At 52.4% G+C, this 19,465-nt stretch overlaps 1 protein-coding gene across 1 annotated transcript; it reads left to right on the forward strand.

The window, feature by feature from the left end:
- Positions 1-473: 473 nt before the first annotated feature.
- CCDC185 (coiled-coil domain containing 185) lies at positions 474-2,200 on the forward strand. Its single transcript, XM_049633774.1, has one exon. The coding sequence runs from the start codon at positions 604-606 to the stop codon at positions 2,188-2,190; it is 1,587 nt and encodes a 528-aa protein (XP_049489731.1). The 5' UTR covers positions 474-603; the 3' UTR covers positions 2,191-2,200.
- Positions 2,201-19,465: the final 17,265 nt, after the last annotated feature.

The raw sequence follows: 19,465 nt of genomic DNA on the forward strand, positions 1-19,465 counted from the left end.
GACCACACGGTAGGGTGGGGGAGGGGAGGATTCAGACTCAGCTCTGCAGGACCAGATCCAGTGACTCCCCCGCAGCCCCAGCTGCCTCCACAAGGAAGAAACGACCTGATGCTGTTTCAGAAGTGTGCGCACAACATTCACGTTTTGACAAAAGCAGTAATTGCTGTATTAGGGAAAAAATAGACTAGTCTTTTTCTGTTCTAAAGTGGAAAAAAAAAAAAAGTAAACAAAACAGACTCGGGTTTGCTAACTTAACCGGCAAAGCGTGGGGGGGGGGGGGGGGGGGGGCGTGAGCGCACACGGGCAACCCCGCCAGCCCTCCGCGTTCCATGCTGGGGTGACGCCCTCTCCCGGTTCCGTTAAAATCCCGCCACGTGAAGGTGTACACACGCGAGTTCAGTCCTCGCCTGAGACCCCCGGGGCTCCCCGTGCACCCTCAGCTTCTGGGCCCCCTGATACCTGCGGCCCCAGGCGGTGGGGCTGTCCCAAGGCCCGGCCGGGGAGCATTGTGAAGTAGCCGGGGCGTCACAGGCGCGGAGCCGGGCTAGCCCCCCCCCCCCAGGGGCCCCCCGCAGCGCCGCGGGGCCGGTCACGGGCGCGAGTATGGAGGGCTTAGGCCGCTTTTGCCCGAGCTCCCTCCTGGACCCGGGCTCGGGGGCCACCACCCCGGGCTCGGGGAGCGAGGCCGGGACACCCTCGCCACATGCGCGCTGCGCGCCCACTGCGCGGCCTCGAAGGCGCAGGTGCCCGGACTCGCCCCGAGAGAGCCGCAGCCTGACCGACGTGGCCACTGGGCCCCCGGACGGCGCCAGGAGGCCCCGGCCCCACCGACGGCGCCTGGAGGACGCCTGGGGCGAGCCGGGGGCCGGCGCGCAAAGCCCGGCCTGGCGACGGCAGCCCCCAGGGCCCTGGCACTGCCCTCCAGCCCGGGGAGGCTCGCCCCCACCTTGCCCCGAGGGAGCGTCCAGACCCCCGGGAGGGACCTTCGGGGCGCACAGGGCGCAGAACGGAGACCAGTGGGCAGTGCCGCCGTGCGGAGGAGCGGGTCGGCGGTCCCTGTCCTCGGCTCTGTCCCAGAGGTCTTCGGGGCGGTCCCAGGAGTGCGGGGCGCGGGCGGCTTGCGCGTGCGCCCACCTGCTGGAAGGCAGTGACCCCGGGGAGTCCGCGGCCCGCCAGCGGTCCCAAGCGTCGGCGTCGCGCGAGGAGCGGCCGAGCCCGCGCGCCCAGCTCCTCAGGACCGAGCTGGAGGAGGCGCTCACGACCTCCAGGGGCCAGAAGATCGTGGCCCTGGTCCTGACCCGGCTCCGGAAGGCCCAGAGGATGCGGGAGCTGCAGCAGCAGGCGGCCGACGCCTGGGAGGAGCTGAGGCTCTCGGACCAGAAGGTGCAGCGGACCCTGGAGCGGGAGCGCGAGCGGCTTCTGCACGAGAGCCGCGAGCAGTGGCGGCAGCAGGAGCGGCGCGTCCGACGGCGCCACGGCCCCGCGAGGCCGGACGACGACCCGGAGCGCGCCCCGAAGCTCGCGCCGGCGACCCCCCGGCAGAGCCGTGAGCTGAGCGCGCCGGGGCCCGAGAGGCCCGAGCGGGCGGGTCCCCGGCAGGGCCTGCACCCCACGGACACCCAGGAGCCGGTCCGGGAGACCAACCTCAGCTCCCTGGTCAACTACCAGGCCCGGAAGGTGCTCCTGGACTGCCAGGCCAAGGCCGAAGAGCTGCTGAGGAAGCTGTCCCAGGAGCAGGGCGCCCAGCGGTGCCCGGGGGCGCAGCCGGGCCTGGGGAGGGAGCTGGGGCCCGGGGCGCAGCGGCCCCGGGAGCCTCTGCAGCAGGTGCGGCGGCGGCGCGCGGAGGCCGGGGAGCAGGTGCCGGCGCACAAGGGGCTGCTGACCGAGCTGGCCGAGCGCAGGGCGCGGCGGGCCGGGGGCGGCGGGGACGAGCTCGGCGTCCTGCGGGGGGAGAACCAGCACATTCTGAAGCTGAAAGCCGAGAAGGAGGGCAAGTGCCACATCGAGGGCATCAAGGAGGCCATCCGGAGGAAGCAGCAGAGGAGGGAGCACATCTCCCGGGAGCAGGACGCCACGTTGGAGGAATTCGAGAAGCTCTCCAGGGCCTCCCGGGGGGACCAGGCGCGCGCGCTGGCCGGCAGCCTCCTGGACCGGCGGGCGTGGGAGGAGGCGGGGCCGCAGGGCTGCTGAGGGCGGGCGCGCGGGAGGGGGGAGGCCGGGGGGGGGGGGCGGTGGTGCGTGGCACTCTGATTAGAACTGAGCGTTGATTCGAGAAAGTATATAAAATACTGCCGTGTCCTCTCGTGAACGAGTTCTGTGATTCACTGGGGTTAGTTGGGAGGGTTGGGTGGAAGGCGGGGGGGGCTCAGAAAATTGCTTGCCTTGGTAAATTCAGGGTTAAATAGAAAATAGTCATTGAGCGCTCCAGTCGTCTTCAAAGCGCGCATCAGGCACATTGTTGAGAAAGTAGAGAAAAATCCACAGCCGGGGGTTCAGTTCTGGGTCATAAGGCTTTTCCTGTCCCGGAACTTGCAAATTATAACCCCAACCGCAAAGAGATGTTTGGAGGGATGACGAAATAATCCGTGTAAGGTAAAGTGTGAGGTTACAGTGGTCACAAGAAATCTCCGAGAAAGGAAAAAAGTCTGTGAATGGCTCAGTGGGGGGATTTCTGTAAACCAGTGGTTTCCGGAACCCTGCATACTACCTCCCCTCTGGGGTGTTTATAACGCACCTGAACGTTTTAAAGGCTCTGACAAGGCCTGCAGCAAAGAACTCCAGTTCTCTAACCAGGCCTTCCACACGAACCATGGGACCCTTTTTCCCTTAGATCACTCTGTGGAACTCGTGTTCTGTGGCATGTTTTGGGCAAACGGCTCTCTATAGCTCCCCACCGGATTGTGAACCCTTCTGCTTTCCCTCTGTGTTGACAGGATGTGTCTATAAGTCCCTCAGGACCGCTGCCTGACTGCTTTGCCACAGCCATGCTATCCAAGCATCTTCGGGTCTGATTCTTTGCACACTCCCCCTCTCTGGCCAGTCCCATCCAGCGTTTTGGAACAAAATTCGATTGGAATCTTTCTTTCCCCTCTCTCTGCCCCCCGTCTCTCCTGGGTGACGCCGTCTGTCTGTACACACTGTGTCTCGTTGACCTGAATGACTCTGAATGAATGACCAAGCGTGATTCGGGAACATGACATTGTTAAATGAAGGAGCCACAAGCTGAGTAGAATTCAACCCATCACATCCCAAGCCTTCTATCAAAAAGTTCTAAAGGTTTTTCTTTAAAAGCCCCCAATGTAACATTTGTCTTTAGAAAAGAAAGACAGTAAACCCGGTTGTCTCGTTAGTATTTTGGAAATGACACAAAAGGTAACCCAGGAAGGGATTTTGTTGGGAGGGTCACACTGTCACCTTACGTAGCAGGAACTCGACCCTGCCCCCGTCTCGTGTCCTCACCTGCCTTGGGTTCCCCCGACGAGGGCCACTCAGGTGCTCACCCCTTTGCTGAAAGACGGAAGGACTGCTACATCTTGCCTCAATCTCCGACTTTGTCTGGTCCCTCCGACGAATCCGCCTCTCCAGCCAAATGCCACGTGCACCGCCAGCATTCTGGAATGGTGTGTGAGGTGTTCAGACCTCCCACGAACCTAGCGCCTGACGGCTTTGAGCAAGTTGCCTTCCCGAGCCTCTCTCTGCCCCTCCGAAAAACAGGGTTATCACTCATACACTTGTGAGGCGTGACTAACGAGTCATCGTAAGCTGTTTGGCATAGTGCCCAGAGGCCCCCATCACCACCATCACCACGACCACCGTGCAGTAACCGAATGCCCCTTCCTCTTCCTGTCGGGTGGTGAAAGACAAAGCCTCGGGGACAGTGAGGAGTTTTGTCACCATCCAGCAGCCAGGGAGTATCCGTGTGGCCTCCAGGGAGGGGGCACTCCCGCCTCCACCCGGCAGGAACGAGGCCTCAACCTCCCTCCTTCTGGAGCAGTGAGAGAGGAAGGCAGAAAAACAGGAGGTTTCAATAAAATCCAGTCTTAGGAAATTCAAAATGACCAGGCTTCCACTGAAAATCACTCGTCCCACCAAGAACCGAGAATATCTCAGACTGAATGAAAAAGACAACACAGATGATAAATGGGAGAAGGAGCTGAAGATTCCAACGCAGACACAATAAATTTGCTTCCACAAGCAATTATGAACGCACTTGAAATAAGTGGGAAAGAATTGAGAATCTGCGCCAAGAAATAAAACATAAAGAATCACCCAATGACTGGGTGGCTCAGTCGGTTGAGCGTCCAACTTCGGCTCAGGGCATGATCTCGCGGTTCGTGGGTTCGAGCCCCGTGTCGGGCTCCGTGCTGACGGCTCGGAGCCTGGAGCCTGCTTCGGATTCTGGGTCTCCCCCTCTCTCTGCCCCTTCCCCGCTCATGCTCTGTCTCTCTCTGCCTCTCAAAAATAAAGAAACATAAAAAAAATCTTAAAAAAAAAAAAAAAAGAATCACCAAATGGGAAGTTCACAACTGGAAAACACAATAACAGAAACAAAAAGCTCGGTGATGGGCTCCGCAGCAGAATGGAGGGGACAGAGCAGAGCTTCGCTGAAGTGTAAGACAGAACAGTAAAAGTTACCCAAACTGAGACACGGAAAATTTTCTGAGGAAAAAAAAAAAAAAAAAGGAACAGAGCCTCCCAGACACGTGGGACAAAAGACCCAGCATTCACGTCAGGAAGAGGACAAAGCAGACAGAGCTGAACAGGTGCTCAAGGAAACAATGGCTGAAAAATTTTACAAACTTGGTAAAAGAACTAACCTTACATACTCGAGATGTTGAGTGAACCCCCAAGAAAGGGTAAACCCACAGAAATTCATCAAGACATGTCATAGTCAAATTTCTAGAACTCAAGAAGAAAATTCCCGATCGAAAGAATGAGAAAACAAGTCACAGACTAGAAGAAAATATTTGCGAAATAGTGGCTATATTTAATATAAGGTACAGTGTACTTCAAATAAAATACAACAGGAATATCCCCCAGGAAGACACAGCAACCCTAAGTATGTGTGATCAAACAATGGAGCTAGGAAATATACCAAACAGAAACCAGTGGAACCAGACAAATCAGTAGAATCAACTAGAATGTAGTTCTAGAATACCCTTCTCTCAACAGGTGATGGAAATACTGAACACAAAATCAGCAAAGGCACAAGGATTCAACACCACCATCATCCCACAGGATCGATTCAGCATTTATGGAACAAGGCTGTTGACCCAGCAGCAGCAGAATCAAGTTCTTTCCCAGCACCTGTAGAACAGACACCAGGACAGGACCCACCCTGGGCCGTAAAATCAAGCCAAGAAATTTAAATAATGAAAACCATACAACATGTGTTCTCTGACCACCACGGAATCACGCTAGAAAATCAGCAACAGTGACCACAGGGAATTCTCCAGCACTTGGAAACCAACCAGGACACTTCTGAATAAGCCATGAGTCAAAGTCTAGAAGGAAGTTTTGAAACATATGCTGAACTTTCGTGTCAAACTCGTGGCCACGGCTAACGCGGTGCCGAGACGGCAGAGTGCCCAGCGCCAAGTTCGTACTTTAGAAAAGAGAACATCTCAACTCTGTAATCCAAGCTAGTGCCTCAAGAACCTAGAAGAAAGCAACATACACCCAGAGCAGGAGCAAAATAACGAAGGCAAGAGCAGACATCAGTTGAACTGAAAACACAAAAAAGTAGGGAGAAACAATGAAACAAAGACTGCGTTCTCTGCCAAGTTTGAGAAAATGGAGAAAGGGAAGACTCAAGAGTGCGGCATCACGAACGAAACCGCGGTATCACCAGAGACCCTAGCGACGTGGGGACAGGAACAGAGAATGTTGTCAATCTCTTTACAGAATTCGCAGATTCATCCACCTGCTTCCGATTCTGTGTCTCCCCCTCTCTCTCTGCCCCTCCCCCACTCACGTTCTCTCTCCTCAAAAATAAATAAACGTTGAGAACAAAAATTTAAAAAAATACCATAAAATGTATACGGAAAGATCAGGGAAGCATAAACAACTTCAGGGAAATCAGGTGAGGGGAATCTGTCCCCCCAGCTTTAGGACTTACGACGTAGCAGCAGTAATCAAGATTGCCTCAAGACTGCCTCAGTGGAACAGAATAGAGACACCGAAAACAGGCCCACATAAATATGTCTAATTATATTAATTTTTTAAAGTTTATTTATTTTGAGTGTGAGGGAGAGAGCGAACAGAGGAGGGGCAGAGAGACAGGGAGACAGAATCCCAAGCAGGCTCCGTGCTGTCAGCTCAGAGCCCAACACAGGGCTCGAACTCATGAACCGTGAGATCACGACCTGAGCTGAGATCAAAAGTCGGTCACTCAACTGACTGAGCCCCCCAGGTGCCCCAGATTTTTGACACAGACGCAAAAGCGATTCAGTGGAGGAAGACGGCAATTGAACGTAACGGTTCTGGAGTGAGTGGGTATCCACAAGCAGAGAGAGAGGGACAGAGACAGGCCGGATGTCCTTCCGTGGCTGAAGGGTTAAAAAACCATGGGACGTCTACACCGAGGAACAACTATTGAAACACACGACAGCTTGGATGACTCTCCAGAGAATTCTGCCAAGTGAGAAAAGCCAATCCCAAAAGGTTACACAGTGCGTGACTGCATCTACCCAACGTCACGGAAAGGACAGACCGCAGATGTGGGGTGCGGAGCAGGACTGCCCAGGGTCCAGGGGGAGCAGAGTGGGCGTGGCCATGAAAGGCAGCAGGAGGGCCCCTCCCTGTGTCTGGACTGTGTCAGTGTCAGTGTCCTGGGGTGGGGAGGGGAGGGGAGTGTACTATACCATAGTTTACAAGATGTGATCAGGAAACACCAGCAAAGGGACACAGGGTCTCTCTGTATTTTGTTCTTAAAACTGAACGTGACTTTGCAATTATCTCAAAAGGCTTCTCAAAACAAAATAAAACGGACATTGTTCGTTGCTGGAAAAAAGCAGCATTTTTGTTGGTGACAATTGAGAACTTCAAAAATCGGCCCCAGAACAACAGTAGACATCTATTAACACGAAGTAAGTTCAACCGTGGCTAAAAGTGCCAACAGTAACAAGTTGTTACCAATCAAAGTTACAGGCTAGAACCAGGTTTTCTTTACAATGCCCGGATCTGTAGAATTCGGCTGGTGGAAACCGAACCTGGTAGAAATAATTCCCACGAGGGAAAGCCCACGAGAGCAGAGGCGGTCATCGGTCACGTTTGACGTCGTCACAAACGCCGACAAATAAATGGTTAATCTCAATGCAAAGAACGTTTGTAAGTTGAAAACAAAACAGGAAAATGCGGAAGCATTGACTTGACCACACCATTTAGAAACTGATCACAGAAGTGAGTTGGCTTCAAGGAGTTTGGGCTGGAAAATGCTGTCGAGGAGAACCTACTGGCGTTGGCATTCTGAATCACACGCTGTGCTTAAGTACAGACGGTTTCCGCGTGCTCCCCGTCAGCCATGAGATGACAGGGTCAATTCACTGACCACCTGTCTAGCTTCACGTTCAGTACGGCATGTCCAAGAAATGACCCCGGACAGCCGACATTTCTTCTCAGATAGACTTTGTGTGAGGTGCTTGCCCAAGTGTTGGCTGAAGTAGGTGTCACGGGCGTGTTGAAGGTGCGAGGCTCTGATGTTCAGTAGGTGAAGTGTAATTACATGCATTTCTGACTCGGGATATTTTCAACTGGTGGCGAGGTTATTGGGACGTAACCCCATCGTGAGTCAAGGGAGATCTGTACCTCTCAGATCAAAATTGTGGGATTAAAACATCTTACCCTCTAGCAGCCAAACCTTATGAAGTATTTACTTGGAGCCGGGCCCCTGGGGCACACTATTATCTTCTTTATTAGTATCATTATGCTATAATTATTATCAATTATCTTAATTTTATAACCTCTGTGGCACAAGCACTATGCCATTTCACCAATGAGGACCAGGCTCGGTGAGGGCAAGCGAGGTCTCTGAGATGTTCCCGCCGTGAATGCTAGTACTGGATCTGAACCCACTTGTCTCTGGCTCACGGGCTCTTTCCAGCATCACGTGGCTCTCCGTGGTAGTGGCAAGGGCACCGGCTCTGAAGGCAGACCGCACACACGCAAGTCTATGCTGCATCACTCAACCGATGAGTGACGCCCAAAACCCATCCACGCATCGGTTTCTCTATCCGTGCGAAGGAGCTAGACTATATAATCACAGGGTTGTGACAATTCAATAGCTTCACGCGCACAAGGAGTTTAGAACAATGGCGAACACGCAGTACGAAAGCTGTGTTCGCTTTTATTATGTAATATTTTCTTGAGTCGGATGCTGGACAAATCCTCATTTAAAAAAAATGAATTTTGGAGGAATGGATGGCAAAGCAAACCACCTCCTGTCAAGTCTTGGCGTGCCCGTGTCTCTTATTGTAGAATTTAAAGACTGGCAGTGATATTAGTCGCATTTGAACTGAAAGACATCAGGAGTTTTAAAGCAATTGCCTTCGGCTCTGGGGGATCTGAGTGTTTCTCCGCTGACTGTGTAATTGAATTAATTCCACATTGGACCAGCTTTTATTAATGTTCTCCCTCCATCCTGATCCTGTGGTGATTCTGCAGGGAGGCGGGGGGTAGTCTGGAAATGCTGACTTAAAGGAATATTCTCAGCATGCACCCTTCTGGGGCTCGGAAGGTCGCCGAAATGATCTGGGGCCATATTCCTCTCCTTTCTGTGTGCCCTGGCTAATCAAGAGTCAATAATGGCCTTTTAAGAAATGCTTTTTTGAGACACCAAACAATTGCCAATTGATTCTGCCTTCTTCAGAAATCAGAAAGCCCTGGGTATTTTCCAATTCCACATCTCGTTACAACCAGACCCATTGAAACCAGAATAGTTCTATTTCCAGTTAATTTTTCTGTGCTTCAAAGGGAGCCATTGTTTCACTTTGATGTTGCAGATGTTCCAACTCAAAGGAACTAGGAGGTCAGATTCACTGTCAAGCCCACAGGTTGAGGTTAAGCTGAGGTGAGCTGATTCCCAACAGGGAGCAGAGACCCTCCAGGAGAATCTGCATCTAACTTGCTTGTGGGCCCGGTTATCACTTGTGCTGCGTGGATGGTGGTGATGGCTCAAAGCCATGGCCCTTTCACCGCCTTGAAGGTGGCAAAGGGACAGACGGTCCAGGTCCCTGTCTCAATCTGTGCTTTGCCAGCGACTCCCCACTCCTTTATAACCATTTTGTAAACATCTTCTTGAGGCTCAGCTAAGAGCCCTGCGTTGACCACAGATCCACATGGCATGGGATGTAGCCATCAGAAACCTCAGGCTTATGTGTTTCCTCTCTGCAGTCCAAGAAGTGAGAGGTCTCTGCCTCCAACATGAAAAGTTCCAGGGAAGAGTTGGACTGAGCCGACCTGAGTCCCAGCCCTTCCCATGGACCTGCCTCTGTCCACACGGCATCCCATGGACCTGTCTCTGTCCACGCGGCATCCCATGGACCTGTCTCTGTGTCCACACAGCATTCCAACACGAAGCATTCTGCTTGGTCCATCCTGCGAGTTGAGTCCCCCGAAGCCGTTACAAGATGGGGAGGAGTGGGACCCTTGCCCGTTCTTGAGATGCTAACGAGAAGAAAGGACGCTGAGCTCTTGGCACTCAGGAAGCTAGCCTCACCCCCACGAGGCAGCCGGACGGCAATGACAAGATGAGATCGGGACAGTAGGAGCCACAAGCAATAACTAGCATTTGTTAGGCTCACTTTATTTTTTTTTAATTTTTTTAAATGTTTATTTATTTTTGAGAGAGAGAGCACAAGCAGAGGAGGGGCAGAGACAGGGAGACACAGAATCCGAAGCAGGCTCCAGGCTCCGAGCCGTCAGCACAGAGCCTGACGGGGCTCGAACCCACGAACCGCGAGATCATAACCTGAGCCGAAGTCAGATGCTCAGCCGACTGAGTCCCCCGGGCGTTACAGTTAGGGTCACTTTAGTTCAATGAAATACTCCCATATTTCCCTGAATTCTCATACCCCTCCCGTTTATTGATGCAAACACAGGCCCAACTTCTACTCCCCACACCGTGGGAGACTAGCAACGTTGAGGGCCCTCCCGCTTCAGAACAGCGATATCCTTCACATCATACGATTCTTTGCTGGGCTTGCAGAAGTGAGGGAAACCTGCCTGGAGACCCAGACACATTCATACACCAAACACAGTCAGAGACCTGAGCCACTGATCTGAAATTATTCCAAAGTTATAGAAAGAGTCAGAAAGAGAAGCTGATTCTGACCTCTGGTTTAGACCAGGGACAGGAAGGGAGTGACACTGGCCCAGGTCAGCCGCATCCCTAGCTCCCGGAGAAGCAAACACGACCCCCTCTGGAGTGTGCTCCCTTCAAGCTCCGGGGATTTCTACGGATCAGGATGAGCCCAGCACAAGCTCACAAATCACAGTGAGTGAAAATCAGCAGGAATAAGGCATATTAACCCATACCGATTGGAAATATTGGAATTCTCAGAATCAGAATAGAGAATAGCCACACGGGAAAGATTTAAGGAAAACAACAGAACTGTGAAGTGAACAAGCGAAAAGGAATAGGAAATATGACTAGGAATATTCAAAAAAGAAAACGACATAGAAGTTTTAGAAATGGAAAATAAAGTTTTTGCTATTAAAAAAACTCAGAGGGTGGGGTACATAGCACATCAGACACAAATGAAGAGAGGATTAGTGAAATTGAAGAGATCTGTAGAGATTTCCCAGAAAGCAGTACCAAGAAAAAGACATAAAGTGCAAAAGAGAGGTTAGGAGACAAGAGAGAGAGAGTGAGAAGTTCTAATATGAAACCATAGTCTGGGAAGGAGGAAGAGCGATGATGGGACAGAGGCCAAATTTAGCTTTTTTTTTTTAAAGTTTATTTCTTTGAGAGAGAAAGAGAGAGAGAGCATGAGGGAGGGGCAGAGAGAAAGGGAGAGAGAGAGACTCCCAAGCAGGTTCCACACTGTCAGCGCAGAACCCAACGTGGAGCTCAAACTCACAAACCGTGAGATCATGACCTGAGCCAAAGTCAAGGGTAGGACGCTTAACCGACTGAACCCCGCAGGTGCCCTGAGGCCAATTTTAAAGGTATTTTTTTCTAGGGCTTATGAAAAACATGAGTGCAATGACACAGTAATCATGGCAATTACCAAACAAGACAAAAAAGTAAATCCAAACCTAGACACGTTGAAAATAACACGCAAAACACCAAAAACAAACCAGAGACCTTAAAAGCATTAAAAAACGATGCATCGCCTTCAAGAGAATAACAGACTGATGGCAATGTTCTCAGCAGCAAAAACCAAAGCCAAGAGACAGTAGAATACTACCTTCTGGATGACAAGAGAAAATACCAGTCACCGTAGAATTGTCCACCCAGCACGTGTGTCTTCACTCTCGAAACGGAAACAAGGCATTTTCAGAGAAACAAACAGATTTCGCCACCAACAGACCTAAGCTGATGGAAGTTTTAAAAGACGCACTCTAAGAAGATGGAAAGGGGTCCCAGGAGAAAGACCTGAGATACAAAAGGGAAGGAATGGGCAAACATTACACTGTCTGTAACAAATAATCTTAACATCGAATCCCCATGACTAACTTACGGCAATAAAAGTACTTAAAAGGAAGACGTCAAAATCCTGCGGGACAGCTGTGTGAAGGCTGAGGAAGGAAGTCGTTGTGTGGTTTGGCGGGAGGGCGGAGGTACCGATGGCAGAGTTCGGCAGTTCCCCAGGGTGAAATGTCAAGGGTGACCGCGAAAGAATGTAAATAGAGTACAGAACAACGTCTAAACAATTAGGAGGGAACAATGGAGCAAGAACACAAACACGTGAAGTTTCAGTAGTCAAGAAGCAGAAGAAAATGATATAGAAACCAAAAAGCAACCACACTAGGAAGAGGTACACACACGTTAGCCGTCACAATGAACGAAAAGGACTAAACTCGCCGCACACTAGATCGACATTATCACGCTAGCTTTAACAATTCAGCTTTGTGCTATTCCCAAAGGATACATTCAAACATAGTAAGAACAGGGAAATGTTGGAAGCGAAAGGTACATGGAGAAATGTTGACGGAAGAAAGCTTTCTGCTGTTAGAAAAGGGAGATTATTTTCAGTGTTTATTTATTATTTTGAGAGAGAGTGTAACCCAGCACGCGCAGCAAGTGAGTGGGGAAGGGGCAGAGGTAGAGAGAGAGAATCCCAAGCAGGCTCCACGCTGTCAGCACAGAGCCCAACGCAGAGCTCGATCTCACAACCCTGGGATCGTGACCTGAGCTGAAATCAAGAGTCAGACGCTCAACCAGCTGAGCCACCCAGATGCCCCGAAAAGGGAGATTTTAATAGATAAAAGCATTATACAGACTGAGTCTCTACATAACAAAGTGTTCAGTTCATCTGGAAGACAGAATTTGTATACGTGTGTAAGGCAAAGTCGATAGAACACACAGAGAAATTAAAATCATCAGAGTGGGAGACGTTCACGGTACCTCTTTTATTTGATGGGACAAAAAACTAGTAGAATTTTTTAAAAGTGATTAGCAAGTTCAGTTTATTGGAAATATATAGATTCCACGCAGCACAGGATATTTACAAAAGTTGACCACGGAGCGGCACCTGGGTGGTTCAGTCGGTTGAACATCTGGTGTCAGCTCAGGTCATGATCTCACAGTTCATGGGTTTGAGCCCCGCATCGGGCTCTGTTGCTGACAGCTCGGAGCCGGGAGCCCACTTTGGATTCTGTGTGTCCCTCTCTCTCTGCCTCTTCCCCATTCACTCTCTCTCTCTCTGTCAAAAATAAGTAAATGTTAAAAAAATTATTTTAATTGACCATAGAAATGCCTATTACGGAAGGGTCAACATTTTTCAAATATCTGTTATCATATGGACTAAGTTTTCTAACCACAGCACAATTAAATAACAACTCAAAACTATATGCTTAGAATTTTTAAAGCTCACTTTTATTTTTTAATGTTTATTTATCTATTTTGGTGGAGGGGAGAGGAGAGACACAGAGAGAGGGAGAGAAAGAATCCTAAACAGGTTCCACACCCAGCACGGAGCCCAGATATGGGGCTCGATCTCATGACCATGAGATCACGACCAGAGCCGAGATCAAGAGTCAGCTGCTTAACTTACTGAGTCACTCAGGAACCCCAAAAATCTCACTTTTAAATGCTTTTTGAGTTTAAAAAAAAGCATTATGAGAAATTTTTAAAATTTTAGAATTAGACAATCATGAAAATACCATACACCAAGGCTAATGGCTTGTGGCATCATTAACCTTAAAAATAAAAACTGCCAGTTATTTTAGCAGCAAAAATGGGTTTATTAGGGAAAAGCAGAGAAACGCAATCCCGGGCAAGCAACCTACCGCCAAACCCCAGAACAAAAAGGAGGAAAGAGGAGGCTGTTGTAAACTAAAAGTCCATTGGAGGAAACTGGGAGCTGGAAGTATAGTGCCTTCTCATTGGCTGGGCTGTTGCTGGGGCAGGAGGAAACCTTCCTTCCTGGGGCTGGGGTGGCAGAGCCGTGTCACCTGCCAGGTGCGTCCCCTCCATCATGTCTGCAGTTCTCAGAGGCGCACCCTGCTGCCCCCCAAATCAGTGCCAAATGAGGTCTTGGAAACCGCGAAGCTACGGCGGCATCTGGCAGAATTGATCAAGAAAGAAGGAGATGCACAGTAGCAAAAAGGGTGTTACGGGATTGTAGCAGAGACTAACAGCCAAAGTGTAAAGAAACCGTCCACCAACGAACGCAGAAAGATGAAGGAGCTTAGACAAAATGAGCACATTCCTTTAGAAATAACCAACTCCAGGGGCACCTGGGGGGCTAGTCGGGTAAGCGTCGGACTCTTGATTTCCGCTCAGGTCGTGATCTCGAGGTTGGTGAGTTCGAGCCAGGCATCCGGTTCCACAGTGACAGCACGGAGCCTGCTTGGGATTCTCTCTCTTTCTCTCTCTCTGTCGCTTCCCAGCTCTCTCTCTCTTAAAAATAAATAATCATTAAAAAATCAAACTCAAGGGGTGCCTTGGTGGCTCAGTCCAAAGAACGTGTGACTCTTGATCTCAGGGTCATGAGTTTGAGCCCCGCGATGGCTGTAGAGATTACTTTAAATAAATACAATCTTTAGGACACCTAGGGGGCTCAGTCGGTTGAGTGTCCAACTTCGGCTCAGATCATGATCTCACAGTCCACAAGTTCGAGCCTGCATCAGGCTCTGTGCTGACAGCTCGGAGCCTGGAGCCTGCTTCAGATTCTGTGTCTCCCTCTCTCTCTGCTCCCTCCCCCAGTTGCACTCTGTCTCTCTCTCTCTCTCTCTCTCTCTCTCTCAAAAACAAACATTAAAAAATTGTTTAAAAAACCTCAAGAAGAAATAGAAAGTCCAAACAGCTCAAAACCATGAAAATGAGTGAACCAATTGTTTGATTTTCCTACCAAGAATCACCAGGCACAGATGATTTTAGAGAAGTTCTACCAAACGTTCATGGAAGGTGTCACTCTATTCTTATGCAAGTCATTTGGTAAGAAAAAGAAAGATAAGACTCGCCAACTGATTCTGTGAGTCCACTCTGCCTTTAGTACTAAAATTTTAGTGAAGAAATATCACAGGAAAGCCTCATTCATGAGCATACAGGCCATAATCCTCCATAAATAGCAAAATGAATTCTGTGCTTGTAAAGAAAGATAACAGGTCTTGACTACGTTGGGTTTACTCCAGGAATATAATGCTTCACTTCAGAAAATCTGTAATTATCTCTCACCGCATTAGCATATTAAAAGAATAAAACAATATGGTTATTCCAATAGATGGAGAAAACACATTTGATGAAATTCAAAATACCTATTTATGATCTTGTAAAAAATTTAACTAGCTCCGAATGGAAAGGGATTTCCTTAATATGATTGGGGAGAAGGGTGGGTCTACCAAACACCTACAGGAAACATTTTTAACCCTGAAGCCTTTCAAAGTCGGGGGCGGGGGGAAGAAAAGAAGTAAAAGGCAGAGGGTTTGGGAAGGGGGGAACATCCTCCACGCTCATTATTCACAGAGGGCGTGATTGTCCACGGAGACCATTTTATCTACAACCTTCGAAGTTCAAATACTCATAATAATGCTTTTGGTAAAGAACCAGAAACATCCGAGTGTCGGTCAGTGGTGGGACAGTGGTGGGAGGGGTAGATAAATCGAGGTGCATTCACACAGTGGGATTCCGGGGGGCAAGTAGCCAGCGGCCGGTGGGTCACGACCATCCCCAGCCTCGCGGTGAAGCTCACAAACTTAGCTGTGGAAGGAAGACGCCAGGCATCGAACGCGCTCACTGCATGACTCCGTTTACATAAAGTACAAGTGGGGACACAGTTCGTCTCCCTGTCGAGGGGCCGACGGCTGGGGGTGCGGGGCACAGCCACGGGGTGAGTGTGGGTGCAGGGTCAGTCCGGGCCGGGTTCAAATGCAGGCTTTGCCGCTCACCGGCTCACCGACCGTCCACAAGGAACGAAGCCACCGTGAGCTCAGTTTCCTCCGCTGGAAAGGACGTCACGACAGTGCTCGAAACTCCAGAAACAGTCTCCACTTGGCAGAGGGTTCAGATTTCAAGATGCGTCCTCCAAAGCTGCTTTGGGGACCCTCCTCACCCCGGATGTGCCCTGTCCAGCCTACACTGCTGTTGTTCCGTCACTGAGACCCCTGCCAAGGTCACAGGCCGCATCGGCAAAAGGTTCCGCAAGTGGACGCACTAAGACGTGACTCACCAGCCCGCTCCCAGCACATGCGCCGGGTCTCAGAACCAGGAAAACAGGACTCACGTGCTTACCTCTGAGGTCACAGTTGCTTGAGTCCAAGGGCATTTCGGAGCTGAAGGGCCGTGCTTGGAAAGCCTGTCACGTGGCTCAGGGACGGGTCCAGCAGCCGCCCCCACCCCACCCTGCAGGGCACAGGTGTTTGTGAAGGCGAGAGCACAGCACCTGCTCCCTCCACCCCCACATTTCCTGCCTTTTGTAAAAGCTTCTATAATAGACTGGAATTGTATAGTCCTCCTACAAGGCTGTTTTGCAAAGTGCTTCTGGAATAATTATTTGTGCTTAGTGTTTGAAAACTAACCTTGCTCTAAGAGAAGGAATACGATGTGTGTATTTAACATAACCGACATTAGTGGCAGTCCCCCAGCTGATGGCCGAGCCTGGGCCCTGGGAGGGAGCCGTCCCCCCAGCTGACGGAGCTCCGCAGAGCGTTACCAGTTAGTGGTCCCCTTCACTGGACGGGACAGCTGGGGACCCAGCAAGTGCACCCCCGTGCACACGCTCTCGCATTCCGGGGGGCCTGAGAACAAGCGGGCAGTCCAGGCACCCTGCCCATGTGACTTCCGCTGCACCCCAGCATGAGTCTGGGGCCTTTGGAGGAGTGAGGAAGGCAGGAAGCACCCCCAGTTCCCGGGTCACAGCAGGAAAGGGCCCGAGGGGGCTGGGCTGGGCTGCTGCCCAAAGCCTGAAATCAAGCCAGTGCCTCTGCAGCCAGACAAAAAGCCATCCCACCGCTGCCCCGGCCGAGCAGGCACTCTAGTCTCTCTACCGCACTCCAGTCTCTCGGGCAGGGACGGTTCTAGACAACTGCTTGTAGCGGGATGGACGTGAGGGAATCTGCTTGGGAGCAGAGGGGTAGAGATGACAGACAGAGTCACCGTGGGACTTAGGGGACTGTACACAGTAAGCCCCCTGGTGTTAGCGGTGGGCTTGCGAGGAAGGTGCCGGAATATTTCTTCTGCATCTGCGATCAGGAGCCACGGGGCCGGCGGTGTGTGGGTGAGGACAGCCGTCAGGCCTAGCCTGCATCGGGGTCGGCCAGCTGCCCGCCAGCTACCAGCAGATCCTCGCCTCCCTGGCCTTGGGCCTCCACATCTGTAAATGGGGCACGATGGCCGCGGGCTCCGGGTTCGGAGGGAGGCCACGTGGTTAGAGCGCCCAGCTGCTGCCCACGGGGCCATGAGGTGGCACAGAGGCACGCTAGGTGCTTTGTGTCCGGTCCCCCGCTAGTCCGCACGGGAAAAAGGACGTGGCCGGACGCTGTTCTCCGTCTGAGATGAAGACACTGAGCGTCCGAGGGGCTCTGAGCGCCAAGCAGTGTGCCCTGGGCCCCCAAACCCAGAGGTGGCAGGACTGAGGACCAAACACAGCGCCCCCGTGTCGCCATTTCTCCCCAGCGAATACTGTTCCAATCCCAGCTAGGCCGAGGACTGTTGGCTTTTCCCGAGCTCTTGTCCCCGAGCGTCTGTTCTGGTGCGACGGCCAGTACATATTTACTGAAATTGAACCGTCACGGCTCTGCGGGCAGGTCCCTGCCAGCCAGGTCCAGCCGCCAACAGCTGTTCCGTGGGCGCACGTGAGCCCCCGCCCCAGGCGCAGTGACCCCTGCGCGGGGCTCGGGGGGTTCCAGGGTCTGCAGACCGGCCGACTGAAAACAGGGGCCACGGGCAGGTGTCTGGGGGCCCGGGGGCGTCACCTGGGCCTGCCCCAGGACTGTGCTTTGCTGTCTCACAGTTTCCAAAAAATCACCAGAGAAGCCGCATTTGAGAGCACTCTGGCCTGTGTTGTAAGTCCGGGCATGTTTTCGAAAGCCTGCCATCGAGACTGTGTTGCAGAAAACACCGTGCCGACAAGTCCCCGGTGACAAAGCAGCCAGCGCTTCAAATCCCGGCTCCCGGACCATCTCTTCCCGCAGAAGGACGGGCAGGCCTTGATGTGACCTGACACCCAGGCATGGCGGGAAGTCCTCTGGGAGCCCGCCATAGCTTTGAGCCGGTGATGCGTTAACACCGGTGTAAATTCTCTTTAGAATAACTTCCTCGTGCTTGGGGGGGCTCAGCCGGTGGGGCGGCCGACTTCGGCTCAGGTCACGATCTCACGGTTCGTGGGTTTGAGCCCCGCGTCAGGCTCTGTGCTGACAGCTCGGGGCCTGGAACCCGCTTCGGATTCTGCGTCTCCCTCTCTCTCTGCCTCTTCCCTAGACACACTCAGTCTCTCTCAAAAATAATAAACATTAAAAAAATTAAAAAAGAACTTCCTCAGGTGCCAGAGATGATAACGTTCCGGGCCTCAGGTAAAGCAAAGTGGGGTTGACTGCTTCCTGGGCCGTGACGGGGACTCAGTGGGTGAAATGGCCTCCATCCCCGCCCTTGGGCAAATCGTCCCTGTGTCCTCTGATTCATGCAAGTGCCCGGTTCAGAGTGAGTTCTTTCTGGGTCTCTGTGACCCCGGAGAGGAGTGTATCCTGCCGTTTGCCCCTGGGCAGACACCTGCTCCCAAGCAAAACGGGCCCTGCAGTGGGCTGGTTCAGTGAGGTGTGGACGGGACCGTGTGTCCCAGGGCCCCCGGCTCCAGCACTAGGAGCTGTCCAGTCCAGTGGCTTTTATGCAGACGTCCCCATGGAAGATACTAGACTCCTGCAACGTGGCCCCGGCGGTGCCCGTGGGAGCCCCCACAGTGCCCATGGGCCTCTCGAGGCCTCGTCCTGCTCCCGTGTGAGGGTGGCTGGTGTCCCCACCTCCCAGCACTGCTGAGGCCCTGCGGCTCCACAGTCTGGGGCGCGTGTGGACAGCAGGTCCTACTCCGGGCCGGGACACTCGCCCGCTGTGCGGAGACTGTTCGCAGGACACCGTCCCTTCAGCCCTTGCCTGCTGCCCGTCCTGTCGGGGGCCCAGCACGAACCCCAGGACCCTGAGTCCTGGTGCATTTCAGCTTGTGCAGACGGACCCCGGCTCACCAGACTCCGGACAGACGCTGCAGGAGCGCCTTGGGGTCACCGGGGCATAGGACTCGCTTTGCGCCGACAGCTTGTTTTTAAAACAGAGAACATATAAGCAGGTGGATAGGCTAGAAATGCACCCTCTCGGTGGAAAACCAACACGTAAATGTCAGAGGAGCAACAGGTCTGGAACAGCAGTACCAGACAGCCTTCATGAGATCTGGGATTTATTTGTAATTGCAAAGCATCTCCCCACAAGACGCGTCCGAATTATGCAGAAACTTTACTACGCTGGGGAAAGTCCAGCCCATTCCACCTTGACCAGGGGATCAAAGCCACACCTGCTTCCGGACGCGGATCCCAGCGACCGCCTGGGCACACAACCCTGAGGGAAACACGAGACGGGGAAGGGGTGTTCCGCAAAGTCGCTGGCCTGTGATCTCAGAAACGTCAACACCGTGAACACAGGCAGATGCTCGACGGCTGCTGGAAGTCACGGGAGGCGACAGAGATGGGACAGGGGACAAGGGGACGCGGAGCCGGGTGTCCTCCGCCGTGCGGATGGACGGCAAGGCTGCCTCGGTCCCGCTGCTCTGGGCACGCGATGCAAGAGAACGTGGTAGGACAGACCGAGTAAAAGACCCGC

Source organism: Panthera uncia, chromosome F1, assembly GCF_023721935.1.
Source record: "Panthera uncia isolate 11264 chromosome F1, Puncia_PCG_1.0, whole genome shotgun sequence".
Classification (NCBI taxonomy): domain Eukaryota; kingdom Metazoa; phylum Chordata; class Mammalia; order Carnivora; family Felidae; genus Panthera; species Panthera uncia.

Excerpts from the sequence above, each read along its gene's own strand:
- CCDC185 (XM_049633774.1), top strand. The coding sequence starts at position 604 with ATGGAGGGCTTAGGCCGCTTTTGCCCGAGCTCCCTCCTGGACCCGGGC.